This window comes from Mytilus galloprovincialis, chromosome 7, assembly GCF_965363235.1.
Source record: "Mytilus galloprovincialis chromosome 7, xbMytGall1.hap1.1, whole genome shotgun sequence".
Taxonomy (NCBI): Eukaryota; Metazoa; Mollusca; class Bivalvia; order Mytilida; family Mytilidae; genus Mytilus; species Mytilus galloprovincialis.
In genome coordinates this window covers 9040673-9060619 of record NC_134844.1, presented here as the reverse complement: position 1 = coordinate 9060619, position 19947 = coordinate 9040673, and the positions used below count along the sequence as shown (strand labels likewise).

Sequence of the window (19947 nt, the reverse complement as noted above, 5' to 3'; positions counted from 1 at the left end):
ATTAACTAACGGCATTTTTACAATGTCTTAGGTTGTGTGGTTTACTATCTACGTCGTCTGTCTGCAATGTACCGAACGTAACTTAATTACGAATATGACGGTTTTATCTACCGTGATTTCGCATTGCTATACGACGTTTATCGGTATTTATACACCGAACAATCATGAATTTATTTCTGATGTTTCTTTTAAGGTTCAGTTGGATATTGTGTTATATCTGATTTTTTTCGGGACATTTCACATATGTCTTAGTTGTTAGTAGTGTATTGTGAAAATAATTGTTACTTTTTGGACCTCGTTCCATATGATTGATTTTGTATACGTCACCAAACTACATCACTGTTTGTGGTGTCGTGTGATGTCGTAAATGGGTGATGTCAATTGATATTCTGCTGGTCACGTGTTGTAAAGTTCTATTTCATTTTTGTCGTATTTATGCATTTCTCTCGTTTGATTGTATTATATTCCCGTGACGAAATTGTCATTTTAGCAATGTTTTTAACATTGCCATACATATAAGTGGGATGCTTGGCTAACCATAAAACCAGTTTCAACCCACCATTTTCGTCTTAAAATGTTCTGGACCAAGTCAGGATGATGGCACTTGTTATTAAATAGTCCGTTTCTATGTATGTTTGCGTAAGTTCGGTGTTTAAGTTGTTCCGTTGTTTTCCTTTCATAAATTTCTAAATCTAAGTTATACGTTGATGCTAAGACCCCCGCACAAAACCCCGGGTGTAAGATGTTCTTGTCTCCAGACAATTTCCATTATGCTCTTGTTGTTAAGAACTCTTCACTACTTTCTGATATTTGAAGTAATTTACCTCGGTTATCACCGAAGAGATAACAAAAGTCGCAATGCTTATTTTATGCAGTATTTTAAGCACAAATAACGTTATGAATATTCATACATCAGCCAGAAATCTAAGCCAGCCAACTTTGAAACGTTGAAACAGCCATTAACGGGACACTCCGTAAAACCAAATGTTAAAAACATCTGAAATATAAATAACATTCTTCTGTCAGACACCTATTACATCGAATGTAAAGTAATTCACTGTAATCCTAACTAACTATAAAGTATTGGAAACTTCCTGAATATAAAAAAGATGCACTTGACCTGAATACATCAAAAGACTTCCTCTTATATTAGATGTGTTTCACTCGGTTTTAATGTGTAACCCGGATTAGTTTTCTCTTTTCCGATATATGACTTTTGTACAGCGGAATACTACTATTATACTACTGCCTTTATTTAGTACAATTCTACAAATCTTTTATTTTTTATCGATCAACTTGTTGTGGTTGTAATTGCCTTTTTCTATTTCATGCCTGAGTTATCTGGTAAGAATGGGTGAGGAAAGCAAATAAATAATTAACCAAACAATGAGATAAAACATATTTCTTGCCCTGAACGCTATTCATGATATCAGGTTTTTTTCTTCTAATATTCATAGTAGATATCTTAATTTCACTGTGGTCGCCTACCCAAATTCTACGTTACACTCATACATGATACACTGTATGTATGAATTGCTTGAAGGCATATCTTCTTGAAAAAATGACCTCATTTACTTTCCTTTCAGAAACTTTCCTTGCAATACATTAGGAATCCAGTAGTTTACCTAAGTTCAAATCGTTCATATAAAAGAAACCCAAGAAGGTAACAAGTTAAAACTGAGGGAAACTATAAACTCCAAAAGAAGCGAAACCAGTGTTATTGCATGCACAGTTCCGAAGGTTTTCAAAATGCACCTCACAATATTGTGTCAACTTGTTGTAGTGGTAATTGCCTTTTGTCTATTTCATGCCAGAGTTATCTAGTAATTCTCACGTAGATTGGGTGAGTATAGCAAATAAATAATTAGCTAAACAGTGAGATGAAACATATTTCGTGCCCTGAACGCTATTCGTGATTTCAGGTTTTTTTTTCTCTATTATTCACAGTAGATATCTTAATTTCACTGTGGTCGCCTACCCACATTCTACGATGTACTCATACATGATATGTATGAATTGCTTGAAGGCATATCTTCTTGACAAAATGACCGCATTTACTTTCCTTTCAGAAATTTTTGGCTCTAGTTTCTGATACTGTTTTGCATCCCTTGTCATACATTAGCGAAACAGTAATTTACCTATGTACAAATCGTTCAAGGCGAGCGAAGTTTTATAAAAGAAACACATGAAGGTAACAAGTTAAAACTGATGGGAAATCAGTGGATAAAATTTCAAGAAAAAACAAAAAACATTATTATTCCAAAACTGGATAGATAGCAACATAATATACATAAATGATATCATAGATGAATCTGGAAATATAACAGAAAGATTTATTAGACAAAAGCTTAATAAAAAGACAAACTGGATTACTGAATTTTAAAATTAAAAAAAGCTATACCAAAAGAATGGGTTAAAATATTAGCTGAACAATGTTCAAGAACAACTAATGTACTAACAGATAATGTTGTGTATATTTATGACAAAGATAACGTTAAACAAAATATAAATAAATTAGAAACAAGTAAAATTTACAAAATACTATTAGAACAAGATAAAGAAATACCAATTGACTTTTGCAAATGGAAGAGACTACTAAATTTTGAAAACATAGAAAATAAAGCTCAAAACATACTAAAATTTGTTCATAATTATTTGAAAGAAAATAAATTAAAAATGTTCAGATGGAAACTATTACATTTTATTCTTCCAAACAAAGTTTTATTAAAACAATGGAAAATATGCCAAAACTCAGACTGTAATCACTGTAATATTACAGAAGATTATGAACACTTTTTTATTACATGCCACTTTCTTGATAAATTTTGGAAAGACATATTTAATCTGTTAGAAAAAGTTAAACTTGGAAAACACATTTTAACACTAAAAAATTTGATTTGGGGTTACAAAATAAATGATATAGAATATTATGATATTAATTTTTTTCTTACAGTTATTATATTTTCAATTCACAAAATACACTATTTGTCAGAGTTTAGAACAAAGAAGATAAATGTATTTTCTGTTTTTAAAACTGAGTTTAGAAATAGGCTCGTTCTACAAAACAATTTTTTTAACCATGAAAGAAAAGGAATATTAGGAAAATTATTTAAGTGTATTTGAATTGTTTTAACTGATAACATGGTTGGTAAAGTTATCATTGTGTATTAATTAATTTATCATCTAATTTTGTATTTATTTATGATGCTTGATAGACATTAATTACAATATTTATATTATAATCTGTTACGAGGCATTATACATTACAAAAAAAACCAAAAAACAGCATAGTTGTTCTTTGATTTCCGTACGACTATTATTCTTTCAAATTATAGCTGTCTTTCCTGAATAATGATGTAGATCAAAGATAATTACAATCTTTTTCGATATTGATTGAATAAACCGTTTTCCGGAAACACATGGAAACTGATAGAAGTCATCCCAAACTCGGATGAACTATGAAAATTTTCCGAAAATAAGACCAGATAATATAAATACTTTAATATAATTAGAATAGCATTATTTATCTATATTGATGTAATATTTATAATATTTTGTAAACGACTAACAATATGCAGTTTATCTACCTGAAGAATCCCTGAACTTCTGGTACTAATGAAACAGGGACCTTCACTGAGATAGCTGTGTCAGTGGAGTAATTGTTAACAGCGAGCAATACTGTTGTTGAATAAAAAAAAAAAAAAAAGAAGTTAAAACTGATGGAAACTATAAACTCCAAAAGATCCGAGACCACTGTTATTGCATGAATAGCACCGAAGACATTCAAAATGTACCTCACAATAAGGAATATGATACAATTGGTAAATTTACAGATCACACGACTTCACTGCAAACTATCTGAATCCGCCAAAACATTTTGATATTTTGGAATTTGATGACTTACAATGCAGGCATTCTTTCACTTAGACTATTTATTCGACTACAATTGCAGCTGCAATCGTTTAAAAAAAAACAGAAGAAATAATGCTTCTGAAGTTTTCGAACTACAATCACACTGTCACACTGGAAATCTCTACTTCTAATCTATATACTTATAAAAATAGAAATTCAGTACAGTTTAATGCAGTAACGCCAACTTTCATAATTGTATTTGAAAAATCCGCATATGAACATGATAACCATGCGTACAACTCATCCTAGGCCTTTTACTATATTTTCTATGGAGTACGCTCAAAACAAAAAGTTTGAAAATCCACAAAAAACCCTTTGCAAGCAAAACAACATAAGGCCAAAACAGTCTAGCTATCAAACCTTTATTACCCATTGAGATGATTGACATTTGGGAGTATAAAAACTACGGGGAAATAGGGGACAATACATGATAACTATATAAGTATACGTATTGATTCGACAACTACATTGAGTGCGATACGATATTTCTTCACTCGAGAAAGTTAAATATTCGAGATTGGAAAAATGACCGTATTGCACGCGATTCGGTTGTGAAAAAGTTGTTTATTTCAACCAGTGTTGGAACTGACAGGACTGTTCGCTGTTTTAGTGTAACTACGAACAGTTTTTGACAGAACGGTCATATTAAATTTATTGTGATTTTTTATTTTATCTTTATCACACAAAAATGCTATCTTTAACAATAATTTTATAATATTTGTTCTTGCAAATAATAACATTTCGTTTTGACATTTTGAAATTTTGAATGCTTCTCTGCTCTTTCTTTTTCTTGTTAAAGTTCTTTTGGCATTACGGCTTTTCAATATGACTGTTCAGTTTAAGTTAACCTAAGATGGAATCGTTTTTTTTTTTTCTTTCTTTCCATTTTCGGACATTGAACTATTTATTTGTTCATTTACTTGTACATTCTTGCCTTTCAATTTGTATGCATTTGAGCGTTCCTGATGAAGTTAAACCTCAAAATTTAAGCGGGTTATGCCCAATAATGTACAATGTTAAACAGTCGAATATACTGCAAAAAAACACCAACATTTTGTTGGAATCAGTATGATTTTGCAATGTATAATTTGTCCGATCTCAAATACGATCATAATTACATAAACATTTCTACCTGTACCTGATACCAAATTTTGACATACTTTCCTATTTAATATAGGCATAGAATAAAACATAACTGCTAAGGTATAAGAGCGTATAGTTAGGTCAATCCAAACTTAAATTACAAAACATACCTACTTTCTGCTAGCATTATATAGTAATGTCTTCCTTCATAGTTGTGTGCATGACTAGTTGGTTATTAAAAATATAAAAATACCACAATATACATCAAAGTGCAGGAATGAGATACAGTTTTCCATATACGGAATTTTAATGTATTTATACACACTTATATATACTCGGGAAGTTGAAGTTGAAAAATTATTGTTTAACTGTTTCATCTTGTAAATATAAATAATTTCCTGTTTGAAATAAATTTTAGATTATAACAATGATGGAGGATGCCATTTTTATTCATGATATGTTTTATATTAGGCTTCGTTGAAAGTTTAGATGGACCTCATATATGTGAAAGTAAGACAAGGTAAGAGATAGAAAATCTACTTGTGATTATATACAGTTATTACACATTAGAATGGCACCATAAACAGTATAAAATGTAACACTAAGAGAATTATGACGAACAATGGGACAAAATCTGAAAGGATACATAAAAGAGAGCGTTAGAAGATACAATGTGTACATAAACAAAAACACAAGTCTACAAAAAAGACATTTTTTTTAGCAATTTCAGCCGACAAACTCAGATGCGCCTGCATTAATTGTTTTTTGTGACTTTTGATCAACCAATTTGAATACATGATGATGAAATGCAGTTCACAGGTTTCTCATTATTATATACAGTGTATAAAAAAAAAACATGACATCTTTTTACTTTAATTTTATTTGTGCTTATTATGTCAGCAAGGGAAAACAATTCAAGAACAGAAAAGATTTAAATTGAATAATCTAATTTAAAACCAATATATATACAGCTTTATACTGGCGAAGATGTTAATAAGATTGGATAAAGTAATAGTAACAAAAGAAACAAAAACAATAACCATTAACGGTTCAAATTTCACTGGTCCTGACAATAATGAATCTATAGTAATAATTGAGGCAATAATAACAGAAAAAAACTTAACACAAACGAAAAACGTTGTAAAACGTGACAAAATCATTAAGGACAAATTTGCAAGCCGATATACAGAAAGGAATATAAGCTAGTCTGCGTATGCATTAGGGGCACATCTCATAACTTGATATGATTCCAAATGCTTTAACCCCATATAATTGGGTTGTAATTTAAGAATAAAAGTGACAAAACTAAATTACAGTAATCTTGATTTGACTTCTCTTCTTGGTGTAACAATTGCAGTATGCTGTAAGGTTAATAGATAAGCGTGCATCGTTGTTCCTTTGGGTTGCATTTCTGTTAATATTGACAATGCAATTTCCCATAGGAACTCCTTTTAAAGCTATAACTGTACCACTTTTACTATTAAGTTTTGAAAAAAATCTTATCCTAGAATTGAAAGTTCTTATGCACTACAATTTGTTCCAAAGGTCAAAATATAGTGCTGTGTGGCATATTTTCAACGTTTATATACCATGAACTTTTCAGAGTTTAAACTAACACTATCCCTACCTCGAATGAAGGGTTACCACAGATTCCAATGTAAACCATATGCACATGTATGTATACTGGTAACATTCCCAAGTTATGTCTCTATGAGATGGAACACATAGAGCATAACTGGAAACCAGTATGTAAACAAACCTAATTTTCTATGAATATGCTAAATCTCCCAAAAAGAGGCGTGGTTTGAGAAACAGCCGTATTTACAAAGTGTAACTTTTAGTTTTAATGTCATCATTTATTTCATTTTCATTGTAAAACGACTTTTTGATATTTTCAATATGATCTCATATCAAATAAACATACCACACGTAAGGCAATGAACTCTCTCATAACTTGATACTCTGAGTGTTGGATCTAGATCTTTTACGGACATGATTTCAAAACCATGGCAATGACACACGAAGAGTTATACTTTGATTTTAAAATTACTCACAATGTGTATCGATAACGTTATGCATTAATTGATGATTTAAAAAATAAAAAGTGTAATCGTTGCTAAGCAAATATTTTGATTATCAAAACGACTGAATAAAACCAGGCCGGTGTCAGAATCCACAATATTAGACATTTCAATTCATTTATTATATTGTACAATGAATTCGTTTTTGATGTGTTTTGTTATTTGATTTTGCCATGTGATTATGGACTTTCCGAATTGATTTTCCTCTGTGTTCAGTATTTTTGTGATTTTAATTTTTAGTTGAAGAGTGCATACTGTAAAAATATATCTTATATGAATCTGCGCTTAAACATACACATCTACCCAAATAAAAAAAAGTTTGCATAATATATATTAGAAATAAGAAGGTGTGGTATGAGTACCAATCATACTACTCTCTTTCCAGGTCACAACGTGTAAAAAGTAAACAATTGTAGGTCAAAGTAAGGCGTTTGACCCAGAACTAGTCTTTGGATTACACCGAACAGCGAGCTATCAAGGACACAACATGACTAATGTAGCAATTCAAACAGAAAACCAACGGTCTAATCTAGGGTCTAATCTTTATATAAAGAAACTAGAAACGAGGAACACTTATGAACAACGACAACCACTAAACAACAGCATCCTGACTAGTTGCAAACAAAAGAAGCATGTTTTAAACGTTTAAACAGGCGAAAATATTCACCCTAACCCGAACTAATACACTCTTATTAGTAACTGGCATGTCCAATTATAACTGTTCATTTTGATGAATAAATAATAAAAACACAAAAACAAAACGAAAAAATACAAAATGCAAAATAAGCATATACTAGTACATGCTTTTTACATGATAATATACAAATCATTCGACACTGACAGGAAAGAGAAACCAATGTTCGTCATTGCAACTATCCAAATCATGATTACAGGTAACAAAAATGTTCCATATTTCAATGCATTGTGAAAGAAACATCAGTGTATTCTGTCCTCAGTTCTCACTTGCCTTTGTCATTTCCCCCTGACTTCCAAGATAAAATGAATAGATACATTATGTTTAACATAATCATTCTTCTTTTTTTGAGGATTTAATTCTCATACACACTTTTCCTGGTCAACACTTATTTAGTTTTTGTACATTGGTTTATGAAATTTGGCATACAGTGTATAGCTATGACTCAGATATCATAAAACTCATCATAGATACCAGGACTAAAATTTGTATATACGCCAGACGCGCGTTTCGTCTACAAAAGACTCATCAGTGACGCTCGAATCATAACAGTCTAATATCATTAGTTCATTTACCGTTGTTCTCAAGGGCAAAATATTTCATGTTGTGACCTTTTTCTTTCATGGTTAAATGATTGTCCAACCTTAAAATCATATATTTTCTTACAGGCTATTTCATTGTTTTTACTGCACAATAGGATTAATTTCTTATGTAAAATCTCGTTATATAATGCATCGTTAATTATCTCAAAAATGGTGTATATCCCGCCCCCCTTGCCTTGATAAGTCGTTTCTACTTCACCATAGGTTTTGTAACCATGCAGAAGACACGTTCACATTCACACCCCTACATCATATTAATTCATATTTGCCTGGGTTAGACATTTTATTTCACCCGATGTCTGTATGTTGTACAAGTCACGCCACTTTCATTTCATTAACTGTTTTATTTGAAATATCTTTAAAAACTGTTCAAAACCATCCCAAATTAGTAAATACAATTACTTATATTCTTGTTTCCATGAAAAGACCTACACATTGAAACAAAGGTCTTCAATGTAAAAAAAAAAGTTTGCTATTGCTTAGCAAGATGTGGGTTTTTATGCTCGATATAGAATTCGTCCAAAAATAATGATAATCTAGATGTTTATATTATAGTGTACCACCGTATATGGAAGTAAATTCTTAAACAATATGTACGTTCACATACTTAACAAAACATAAAGAACCTATTATTGCACGGTTGCTATGCACTTGTTATGTAGCTAAGTTGTTGATTAGCGTTTAGTGACCTACAATTGAACTAACTTTTCATTTCTAACTAAACATTGTTCTGCATTGCATTAAATTTAATTTGTTCAATAAAATGACTACTAGTAATTGATTTGTAGTTAGATTAATTCAAACATGTTATCCTGTTGCTAAGCCACACACGCGTTGCTATGCTCAAAACGGAATTAATTAAGAATAAAAAAAATATGTATATGAAAGAATATTGGGATGAAACACCATATGAAAAGAAAAATCTTCAAAAAACTGCTGAAGTTACATACTGCAGAGGGGGCAAGCATCCATTTTTTAATCGTTGCTAGGCAATATTTCGGTTGTTAAGGTTGTTTTTAAACATTTAGCTAGTAAACAAAAGCAAAGCGAATTTTCTTTTGTAACTTCGAGTTCTTCTTGGTTAAACAATATTATTTGAAAATATTTGAATTGTACTGATAAAGTATGTGACTATTTTCATTCTTAATCAAAACCGTTGCTAGGCAACTTTCCTTTCACCGGAACACAATAAAACCATTACTTTTTCAAGTGTCTACATTAAGACCATCAATGATATCAATATAAACTTATTTGGAGAGGGGGCCAAAAAATCGTACCTTGTCCTTTGTAATTGTTTTGTAATGGAATATTTGTTTCTGTACAAATACCTTAACATTCAATGGACATTAGACCGTTGGTTTTCCCGTTTGAATGGTTTTACACTAGTAATTTTGGGGCCCTTTATAGCTTGTTGTTCGGTGTGAGCTAAGGCTCCGTGTTGAAGGCCGTACTTTAACCTATAATGGTTTACTTTTTAAATTGTTATTTGTATGGAGAGTTGTCTCATTGGCACTCACACCACATCTTCCTATATCTATTTACCATTAGATTGGTCGTCTAGTGTAAACATATATTTTCTTTTTCATTTTCAGAGGTAAATACTGCTGCTCATACTTTCATGAGAAAAATGGAAAATGCGTTGGTAAGTTCACTACAGTCTGGATGGTGTAGACTCTCCATTAACAACATACACCATTACACCATTCTCTATACACTATTAAATCATTCACTCTATGGTATAACAACATACACGCTACACCTTTGCACCATTCGTCGCGTAGCGGCTATCAATATCTATGTAGCAGTTAGGCTAGCTACGCGGTCAATAGTCTACGTAGCCCTTTGTAGCCGCTACGATATTAAACACAACCCAGATATTCGATATTCATCGACAAAGTGTATCCAGTTTGCAGCTGATCACATTCTGACTACGAAAAATTCATTGTGAACAAAGTTAAACCTATTTCTAGTTAACCAAATCTGAATAAGGATATACTACTATAAAAGATCTAGAGATAACAAAGCAGTAATGATAAATTTTTAATAGTTCTAGGCAATGATATCAAGATATGATTTACAGACATTATCATCACATCAAATCGACGTTTCGTTCATATATATTGTTTTCGCATGCCTTGTTAATGTTCAGTTATGTAATTTCACATGGAAAGTTTTAAAGTAGCTGAATTCAAACACTTTTAAAATGGTCGATAGTATGCTTCTCTTAATCATTCGTTGATAACTTATTAAGAAACTAAGGTCTCAAATCCCTCTTACAAAATCGACTACAGGTTAAATTATGCTATTTTGGTGTGCCCTTCTTTCTTCAATAGCTTCTCATGTATTGAAGAATTTATATATATCTAGCTGACTGATGTAAGGCTGATACTGGCTTAAGTTCTACTGATGAAAATTAATAAACAAACTAAACAGAACAATGCTATCTTCAAAACAAAATGTTTATATCTTTTCAGCTTGTGGAATTGGATTTACATCACGATTCGGCAGCCCCTGTTTACCATGTACTGAGAATTTATACGGAAAAAGATGTATTCGTAAATGTAAATGCACCAAAGATGAAAAGTTAGTATAGTTGTTGTGACAAAGGTATGGAGAAACAGAAACAATAACTCATAAAATGCGTTAAACTCAAATTTAATCGCTGCAATAGTTTATTCCATGTACATTGCATGGATGGTTTTGTTTGTTACTGGGTTGATACACTGGTTTAGAATAGCAGGTGTTTTCAAAACTGTCAAGAATTGATAGTATATAGATATCGGAATTTAAAAGAAAATAACAGATCCGCTTCGGCCATGTTTTTCTTCAGACTTCATCACACAACTATGGGAAAATAACAAAGACGACATAAGATTTCAAAAAATGCTTTTAAAACAATATTAAATTAAATGGAAACAATGATAGTAAGGGTGAGGTTAAACATCTTTTCGTGGCACTGCATGGATAAAACTAGTGAATTCCGAATATCTGACTAGAGTAGCGAACATTCTTCAATGTAATTTATTTATACAGCGAATAGTAAGGGATATTTTGAACACGCTTTCGGTTTTATAGAAACTATAAAAACAAATCCAATCAAATAATACACAAGTGTTCAAATCTATAGTTATATACGACTAAAACAATAAATGACAACAGTTATGCTGTGCATTTATTTGTAGGTGCGATAATGTCATTGGATGTGTGCAGAAGCTCCATAGTACTACTCAAAGTATAGGTGGGTAGTATTCTGTTATAGTTTTGTAAACAGATTATAGTGTTTCATGATTTTAAATTAAACAAACATTATACTTATATAATCTCTTTTTGAAAAAATTGATATTTTGTTGATGAATGAAAACATTATATATGAGATAAAATCTGATAAGGATGATTCAATTTTATCTATGGTTAGTGGACCTCTCAACGATAAAATGATGAATCCCAGTGCAGTTTTCTGTATTTTAGACGTTAAGAAACCTTAATGCATATAAACATTAGCTGGTAAAATGTCAACAACATGAAATTTCACGCTCTCAGTTTAAATAAAGAAATCAAAATGAAAAAGAAAAGCGAAGTCAATGTATTTTGATTACCGATTATATATATATGTTATCTATAATATCTTAAAATTTGAAAAAACAAACTGAACGATTGGTGTAGAAACGTTATTTACTTAATTAAGAAACATATTTTGAGAAAACTATGCTAAAAAGGCATAACAAAAACGTGCTTTGTTATGATATTCACATAAAGAGTGCAACAATGAAATTTTAACGCTTTTGTTTGGTTCAAAAGAACTAACAAATCAGTGATCTAGAATTTAAGGGGCGTTATCTTAATAAAAAGATTACTATCCAACTTACCTGAAGTCGCTGCTTTTCTAATAAAGATTTATTTGTCAACCCTTATATACAAAATGTATAAATATCTTTCAAGCAAATTAAAAATACTACGTAAAACACTAAATATAATCTAAAGTACTTCGGTTGTTTAGCACCACTAATTCATTTTTAAAACATTTATACTCTGTGCATTTCTCTTGAACAATTTGTTTGTAGATGAATCATCTGTTAATTTACAATGTTCTTCCGAACAATCAGTTAGGGGTACGACGGAAAAGCAACGTGTAAAAACCGGTGATAGTGATGGTGAGTTTGTACAGCAATGCAATCTGCCTTTGTCATCAATCAATTATATAAAAATAAAATGAGGTGGTATGATTGCCCTACAAGAGACCAACATGGCATCGAAATTAGCAACTACGGGTCAACATATGGACTCCAATACTGAGCAAAACGCCATACCATACAGTCAGCTATATCAGCCTCCGAAATGACAAATTAAAAACAAGAAAAGGAATACACTAACAGGCTGATATATGTACAAAATCGTAAAACGAATATGATATACACCAGCGAACGACAAGCACTAAATTACAGGTTCTGACTTGAGACTTGGCGGGGTTAAAATAAATTGAAGGCGCTAACCCTCCCCTAACATGGGACAGTGGTGTTTGATTATAACATAAATACACACAATAAAATTCAGTTGATTAGGACTTACCATCGTGATCCAACCATTGATGTGCTTCGTCACAGGATCAGCTCTTTCGCTATGAAAATGACCAAAGATAATAAAAATGCATGTAGATAACAGTGTAGCATTATCTACTTATTCTCACAGATTTATCTTTGTTCGACACAGACCAACTGAATTACACCTTTGTGTCAATACTTTATTTCTGTTGAAAGTCTTAATCTATGTGAAGAAAGAGTTTTAATAAAACACTCTTCCACCAGATACTAAAGAGTATAAATTGTACCAAATAATGAAATGGAGATACATCTTTATAAATGTTTTATTTTTACGTTATTTGCAAAACATTATTTCTTGTTCATTTTTATGTTCATTGAAATTTCTTTCAGAGTTCGACTTATCGAAAGAACAAATACATATTGTATATTCTGCGTCAGTTGCGGGGTTTATCTTACTGCTTTTAATGTGTTATATAGGCCACAAATGTCGGATGAAATCTTCAAAAAAAGAAATACCGAAACAAGAAAACATTTCATTAAATAATTCTAGTTCTTCAGTGCATGAATACTTTGAACCTAACGTTAACCATTATGATATTATCAACGACCATGTGATAATCCATGACGACCAGTCAGTTAATCCCTATTTAGATGTGATTATTAATAGTTCAGAGACTACAAGTGAATCTAATACCTCATCAGATATAAAGATTGCAGATTCAACTGGTTACTTGAATCCTTATCAAACACTTACTGACAATGATAATTCAACAGTTCACATTTATAATACCAACATAAGCTGTTGCAACAACACAAACGAACCTCCTTATCCAAAGGCCACTAAATATTCTGTTCATGCGCACTCTTACCAAACTCTCGCTCATGGTTGCAACGAAGAAAAGCATGTGTATAACAAATTAAGAAATGTTTACAAAATCCCCCAAAATTGTCGACTTTACAGAAGTGATGTGATTGTTTTTAGTCAACATGAAGACGTGCTAGTAAGAACGGATATTGGCAACATTCGTCGCTATTCGTTTTAATATATATTAAAAAATGTGTAACCTCTCAACAATATTTTCTTTTTTACAATCTTAATCAATTAAAAGCGTACGTAAGGTATAAAATGGAGATGATGTATCACTATTTCATATAATTTGAACAACCTACGTATTAATTGAACCTCATTGTGTGCTTTAATATGAATTTCCTGTCCTTCACACTTGATCAATACCACTCCAGATCAACCGTTGTACCCAGGAAGCTCCTTCATTGAGACAACTCAATGACAAAGTTGGCTGGAAAATATCTGTGTGAAGTATGAACCGAAGTTCTGGCTACTGAGCTAGTGATACCAGCAGAGGTATCGATCCAGTGGTAGTAGAATATATATAAAGGTTCAGGATAAACACGGATGTGGTCACTTTCAGTATTGACAAAAAACATCTAAAGTGACATTTGTTTGGCATATTTGATAGATTTTTCATATTTAAGTTTGAATCGGAGCGTTTTAATGGGTAAATTAGTAAAATCTTTCACGAAACTAATTGAATCAACTGAAATAGACACTCAAGTTTTTAAAAGTGTTCAAAATCTTTCGTCAGATGAACCTGAAATTTGAGACCAAAATTGGTCCTCACCGGACCTACTTCTTTCCCAACAAGGAGTATCTCTTCGGCTTCTTGTTTTTTTCTACTTTTCTTTTATGGATTATTAAATATAATTTCATTATAATAAATTAACTGAATGTACAAACAAAAACGTATCAATGTAACACGTAACAAGTAATACTGTGATAAAAATAGATAGTATAAGACTGGATATGAAGAAAGATATACGGGAAACTTGTATTTGATTGATTGAACATAAAAATATCATACGCTTTTTTTACATGTTTACTATCAATAAATACATTTGTTTTGAAGTATTGCATATGCCTCGATTATTGAAGGTGAGTTTTCTTCTGTTGACAAGACCATCTCTCTACCCTTTTCACTACACTACAATATTGGGGTATCTATAAAGTTTAACATAAATGATTTACAGTACAAGGTTAATTTTTTGGAATGTTGTCAATAACGTAATCGTTGGATTTCTATCACTAACATACATCCAATTTCTATAATTTTATATTTCAATAATTATTTCATGTAAAAAAATCAAAATCACAAAACAATGTAAAATTTTATGTTATATGAACACGTTCATGTACGACAAAAATGATATAATTTTACCATAGATGTTTTTACCTTATAGTTTAGTATAATACTATTGTTGTGATAGTTTAATTATGGAGAAGGATGGGTTCATTCCAATGTATGTTAATGTTTTTACCATACTAGGCCATAAACTTACAATCGAAAGTTCATATCATTAAACATAGTTCATTTACTTTTAAATCAATCGATCCGTCACATTTCATGGTGGTGGTTACAATACTACGATCGAAGTGCTATATATAGGATTCAAAACAGGAAGTAATTACTTCGGTCAACACTTTAATCATAACTTAATTGTTGAATAACACACATACAACGTGTACTGGCTTATTGTGCTCTGTACATTTTGGGATGATTTGAAAATGAAATATCAAGCACGTCTCAGTGTATGACAAACAGATGCTGGAACAAGATGAATGATGTAAGTAAAAATACACTGCATACATATATTATCTATTTATATCATTCAATGTATACAGCGTTACATGTGTAATATACATCAGTACATGACTTTTTGTGCAATCTATCAAAGAAATAAGTGATTATTTATAATATAATTTTGTTGTTAAAAAGAAATGTTTATTCAAATATACATCAAATATGTCCTTTGACGCATTATATATAGTGTAGATCGACGTCCTTTAATTCAGGTATTTTAATTTTATGTTTCTATTTTCAGAAAGCAAAAATTCAATGACATACATTTTTATCTTTCACATACACTCAAATGATTAATCATAACATTGATTGTGAGTTAATTGACTGTCCCTTTGTATCTTTCGTCCCTCTTCTTCTTTATATGAAATTCAAGCACGATTCCTCCCGTCACGATTTAAGTATCTTATTCTTTACAAAGCACACTAATGTCGTCATTCACATCAAAAGCTAGCCACACCTTCAAAAAGACTGACCTATTCAGAAGGAATATTGTTACAATACTGTTGTCAGGTCATTAAGATGGCACCTTTTGGTATTAATATCAATTCACTCACAGAGTATCCCAAGTATATTATGTTCCTGTCTAAATAACCTTTATATTAATATTTTTGCAATACTGTTTTGTTTATATGCTTCTAAAGTTTTAATTAGAATCCATGCTCATGAAAAATCAAATTTTTTAATGTAATATACCATGATCTCACTACGTTTGGACTTCATGTCATATTTACTCCTTGTTTGCTTTTTTTGTGACTTATGACATTTTCTCTCATAATTGCACAGATTTTTTAACTAGTGATCTCCATAAAACAAAATAATACTTTAAAATAACTTAGCTACGTATCTATAAATCACAAAAAGTCGAAATATATATTTTACGTTTATACAGTATTGCGTTTTTGTTTTTTTTATACAAAAACATGTCTATAGTTAACACCTATTGCTAAATAGAAATGTGAATTCATTTATTTTTCGAGAAGAAATTGATCGCAAAAAAAATTAAAAAAATCTGTTGTCTACGTCAGTGTTTCACGCTCATTTGAAACATTTGTTTATAATGTAAAGGCTCTTCAACTTTGTACTTGTTTGGCTTTATGAATATTTTGATATGAGCGTCACTGACGAGTCTTATGTAGACGAAACGCGCGTCTGGCGTACTAAATTATAATCCTCGTACCTTTGATAGCTATTTTATAGATGCAAAGCTGGTTGAAGTGGTAGGGTTTGCAGCACGGCTTGTGATAACAATTGATGCTACTGATATTAGTGTGGGAGGATAAAGGAATATTCGCTGGGAAAGGAGTTGAGTTGAATGGTAAATGCTTGCTATCGTAATAATAGTCTCAGTTTGTTTTTTTTGGGGTTTTTTTTTTTGTGGGCCTAGATTTGTTTAAGTTTCTTATCTGCTTGTTGTTTATTTAATTTTGATACTTAATGTAGGAATACATGGAGATGTTGGTTAAATGTCAATCAAATAACAACCCGGCGATACAAATATAAAATGAAAGGTAGAGTTTTATAGTTTAAGTCTTAAAATATAAGTAGATGACTGTAATGTATATTATACAAGAGTATAAACATGTGTACAAAGTAGTATATGGACAATTGACCTAAAGTGTGTTTACCTGTTCGGGTTAGCGCAAACTTATTTTGAATATATCAGACAGTGCATTTAAGCATAATCCAGTTCTACGTTTGAGTACTATGTGCGTTCAAATCTCTCCTTATCCAACGGTAACTGCGTTAAAACTTTCCACCCTTTGAAACAATATATATTTTATGTTTATCATAATTCATATATGGTTCATTTTGCATTTTTAAATCTTCAAGGGTTTTAAATATTGAAGCTTTAAATAAAGGCAACATTAGCATACCGGTGTTTAGAAATCATAAATCGATTGAAAGAAAACAAAATCGGGTTATAAACTAAAACCGAAGAAAACACATCGATTATAAGAGGAAAACAACGGAACAAACGTAACACTGAAGATTAACAAAATCAAACGCATACATACATAGAAACAAAATATTTGCCATATTTCTGACTTGGCACAGAACATTCTAAGTTGGTTGGTTGAACCTGGTTAAATGCCGAACCAAACCCCCTGCTTTAGCAACTGCCATATTACTGACTTGGTAAACAGAGGGAAAAAAATTAAGGAAAACGACTTAGTAAACGTACAAACGAAAGTCATATAAACTACACAAAATAAAGATTGAGCATTACAAACCTCACAAACACCCTTGTGTTATTGACGTGTAAGCAGTTCCTCCTTCATTGTGACACCAAGCATGCAGCATTACAAACCTCACAAACACCCTTGTGTTATTGACGTGTAAGCAGTTCCTCCTTCATTGTGACACCAAGCATGCAGCATTACAAACCTCACAAACACCCTTGTGTTATTGACGTGTAAGCAGTTCCTCCTTCATTGTGACACCAAGCATGCAGCATTACAAACCTCACAAACACCCTTGTGTTATTGACGTGTAAGCAGTTCCTCCTTCATTGTGACACCAAGCATGCAGCATTACAAACCTCACAAACACCCTTGTGTTATTGACGTGTAAGCAGTTCCTCCTTCATTGTGACACCAAGCATGCAGCATTACAAACCTCACAAACACCCTTGTGTTATTGACGTGTAAGCAGTTCCTCCTTCATTGTGACACCAAGCATGCAGCATTACAAACCTCACAAACACCCTTGTGTTATTGACGTGTAAGCAGTTCCTCTTACATTGTAACACCAATCATGCACTTTTTCAATATTGTTACATTGAGTTGTATATGTCGGAATATAGGTCTGAGTAGATTTTCTTTGTATTAATATATCTTTAGGGCTTTGTCTTGTTTCTTCGAAGGCGAGACATAGTTAACAAAGGATTATTCATATGTTTCTTTATCAAGATTAAAGTAATTGTGTGGTTTATGTTGGAGTGCAGTATTTAAAATTCTTGTTTTCCATTTTTGCACTGAAGATTGGCGATGATGATGATAATAGTCTACATGGAGATGTTATTATTGGTAATATATCATTTTATGTAATTTATGATCTGTGATGAAGCATGGACATCGTATACAGTAAATCATACAATGTATTAATCTTCTTAAGCTTGGTCTACAAAATTAAGCAGTGTTAATTAAACTAAAGGCTTCAATAGTTCTGTATTTTCGCTGAGATGTCGGACAATTTACTTTGGAAGAAAAAATAATCTCTCGCTGTTTCTGCGTTATGAAAATTTCATTGGTGTCTGGGGATATATGCATTATCAATAAACTTATGTTAACCCCGGCAAATAACGATTTTTTCCTAAAAAAAATATAAATATATATTCAAATGGCTTAAAAATGTCTATGCAACTTTGAAGGTTTTTTTGTCGGTTTATCTGACATATACATGTAAATTTTGTTGAATTGGTTTCCTGTTTATGCAAATTATTGGTCAGATCAGTGATGGGGAAATCGTGAACTTGAAGATATGAGGCCTCATTGTGACTTTAGAATAAAGACCATTTATGAAAAAGTTCCTTATTTGTTTTGTTTTGCTTTGTGAAGTGTGTTTGTGTATGTTCATTTTGAGAAGAAAAAAAAACATTATCAGTATGTCATAGCGCGTCTTGAACACAAATCGTGCAAATTAAAGAGAAATAATAATAAATAAATATAAATTAAACAAAGTATTGAAAGAGTTCTTTTATTCCGTGTTTAACATCTTTCCAGTAATGAAAAAATAAATTATAAATAGCTAATATCTTTTAAGTAAAATACTCTTTTCATCCCATTATTTGTGCTTTTATTTATTATAAACACTATTGATTTCTTTATAACAGGTGCAAAATGTATTGATGGTACCAGATGTATTAGAATTTGACTTGCAGTGTCCTCGATCTGGCCATTGGGAATATCGCTCGGAAGCAATAGGCTGTTCAAATTCAGATACATATTATTGTTTGTTTGACTTTATAAATGAAGAATATACTGAAAATTGCACAGGCCCAGACTTTGATCAACAAGGTAGAATCAAACAATATTTGTAAAATTTTTGATTTAGTTATAATAATCATATCCTATAATTTTCAGAGAAACAGAAGTTGTCTGCAACAAGAGAGAGCAAGAGTCTTTGTTAAATATATCTGGAGATTACATATTATACATGTTATGCTATTACTAATTTGATAATGTATAAAGAAAGACATTATTCGTCCAATTAAATTAAATCTTTACAAATAAAAGTCTCTTTTTGGATGAATAAATATCATAATTTTGTGTGGACAACAAAAACACAAAGTCGCTGTGACGTCATACACATGTTTGACCCAAAATGAACAATTTACAAATACTGTTTCAGTATTTGTTTGGATAAAAAAAAAACAAGCTT

General features: G+C 31.3%; 1 protein-coding gene across 3 annotated transcripts in view; it reads left to right on the top strand.

Annotated features, from left to right (window-relative positions):
- The first annotated feature begins 15394 nt into the window (after window positions 1-15394).
- Window positions 15395-19947, top strand: part of LOC143082261 (uncharacterized) — a 29356-nt gene continuing 24803 nt past the window's right edge. The window contains exons 1-4 of one of the 3 annotated variants that reach the window (XM_076257860.1): window positions 15395-15550; window positions 16765-16882; window positions 18548-18593; window positions 19400-19583. In XM_076257860.1, the coding sequence (XP_076113975.1) occupies window positions 18555-18593; window positions 19400-19583 (223 nt within the window). In that variant the 5' untranslated portion in view covers window positions 15395-15550; window positions 16765-16882; window positions 18548-18554. Of the gene's footprint in view, window positions 15551-16764; window positions 16883-17007; window positions 17076-18547; window positions 18594-19399; window positions 19584-19947 lie in introns of all 3 variants that reach the window. The other 2 variants (XM_076257861.1, XM_076257859.1) reach the window with 2 other exon arrangements.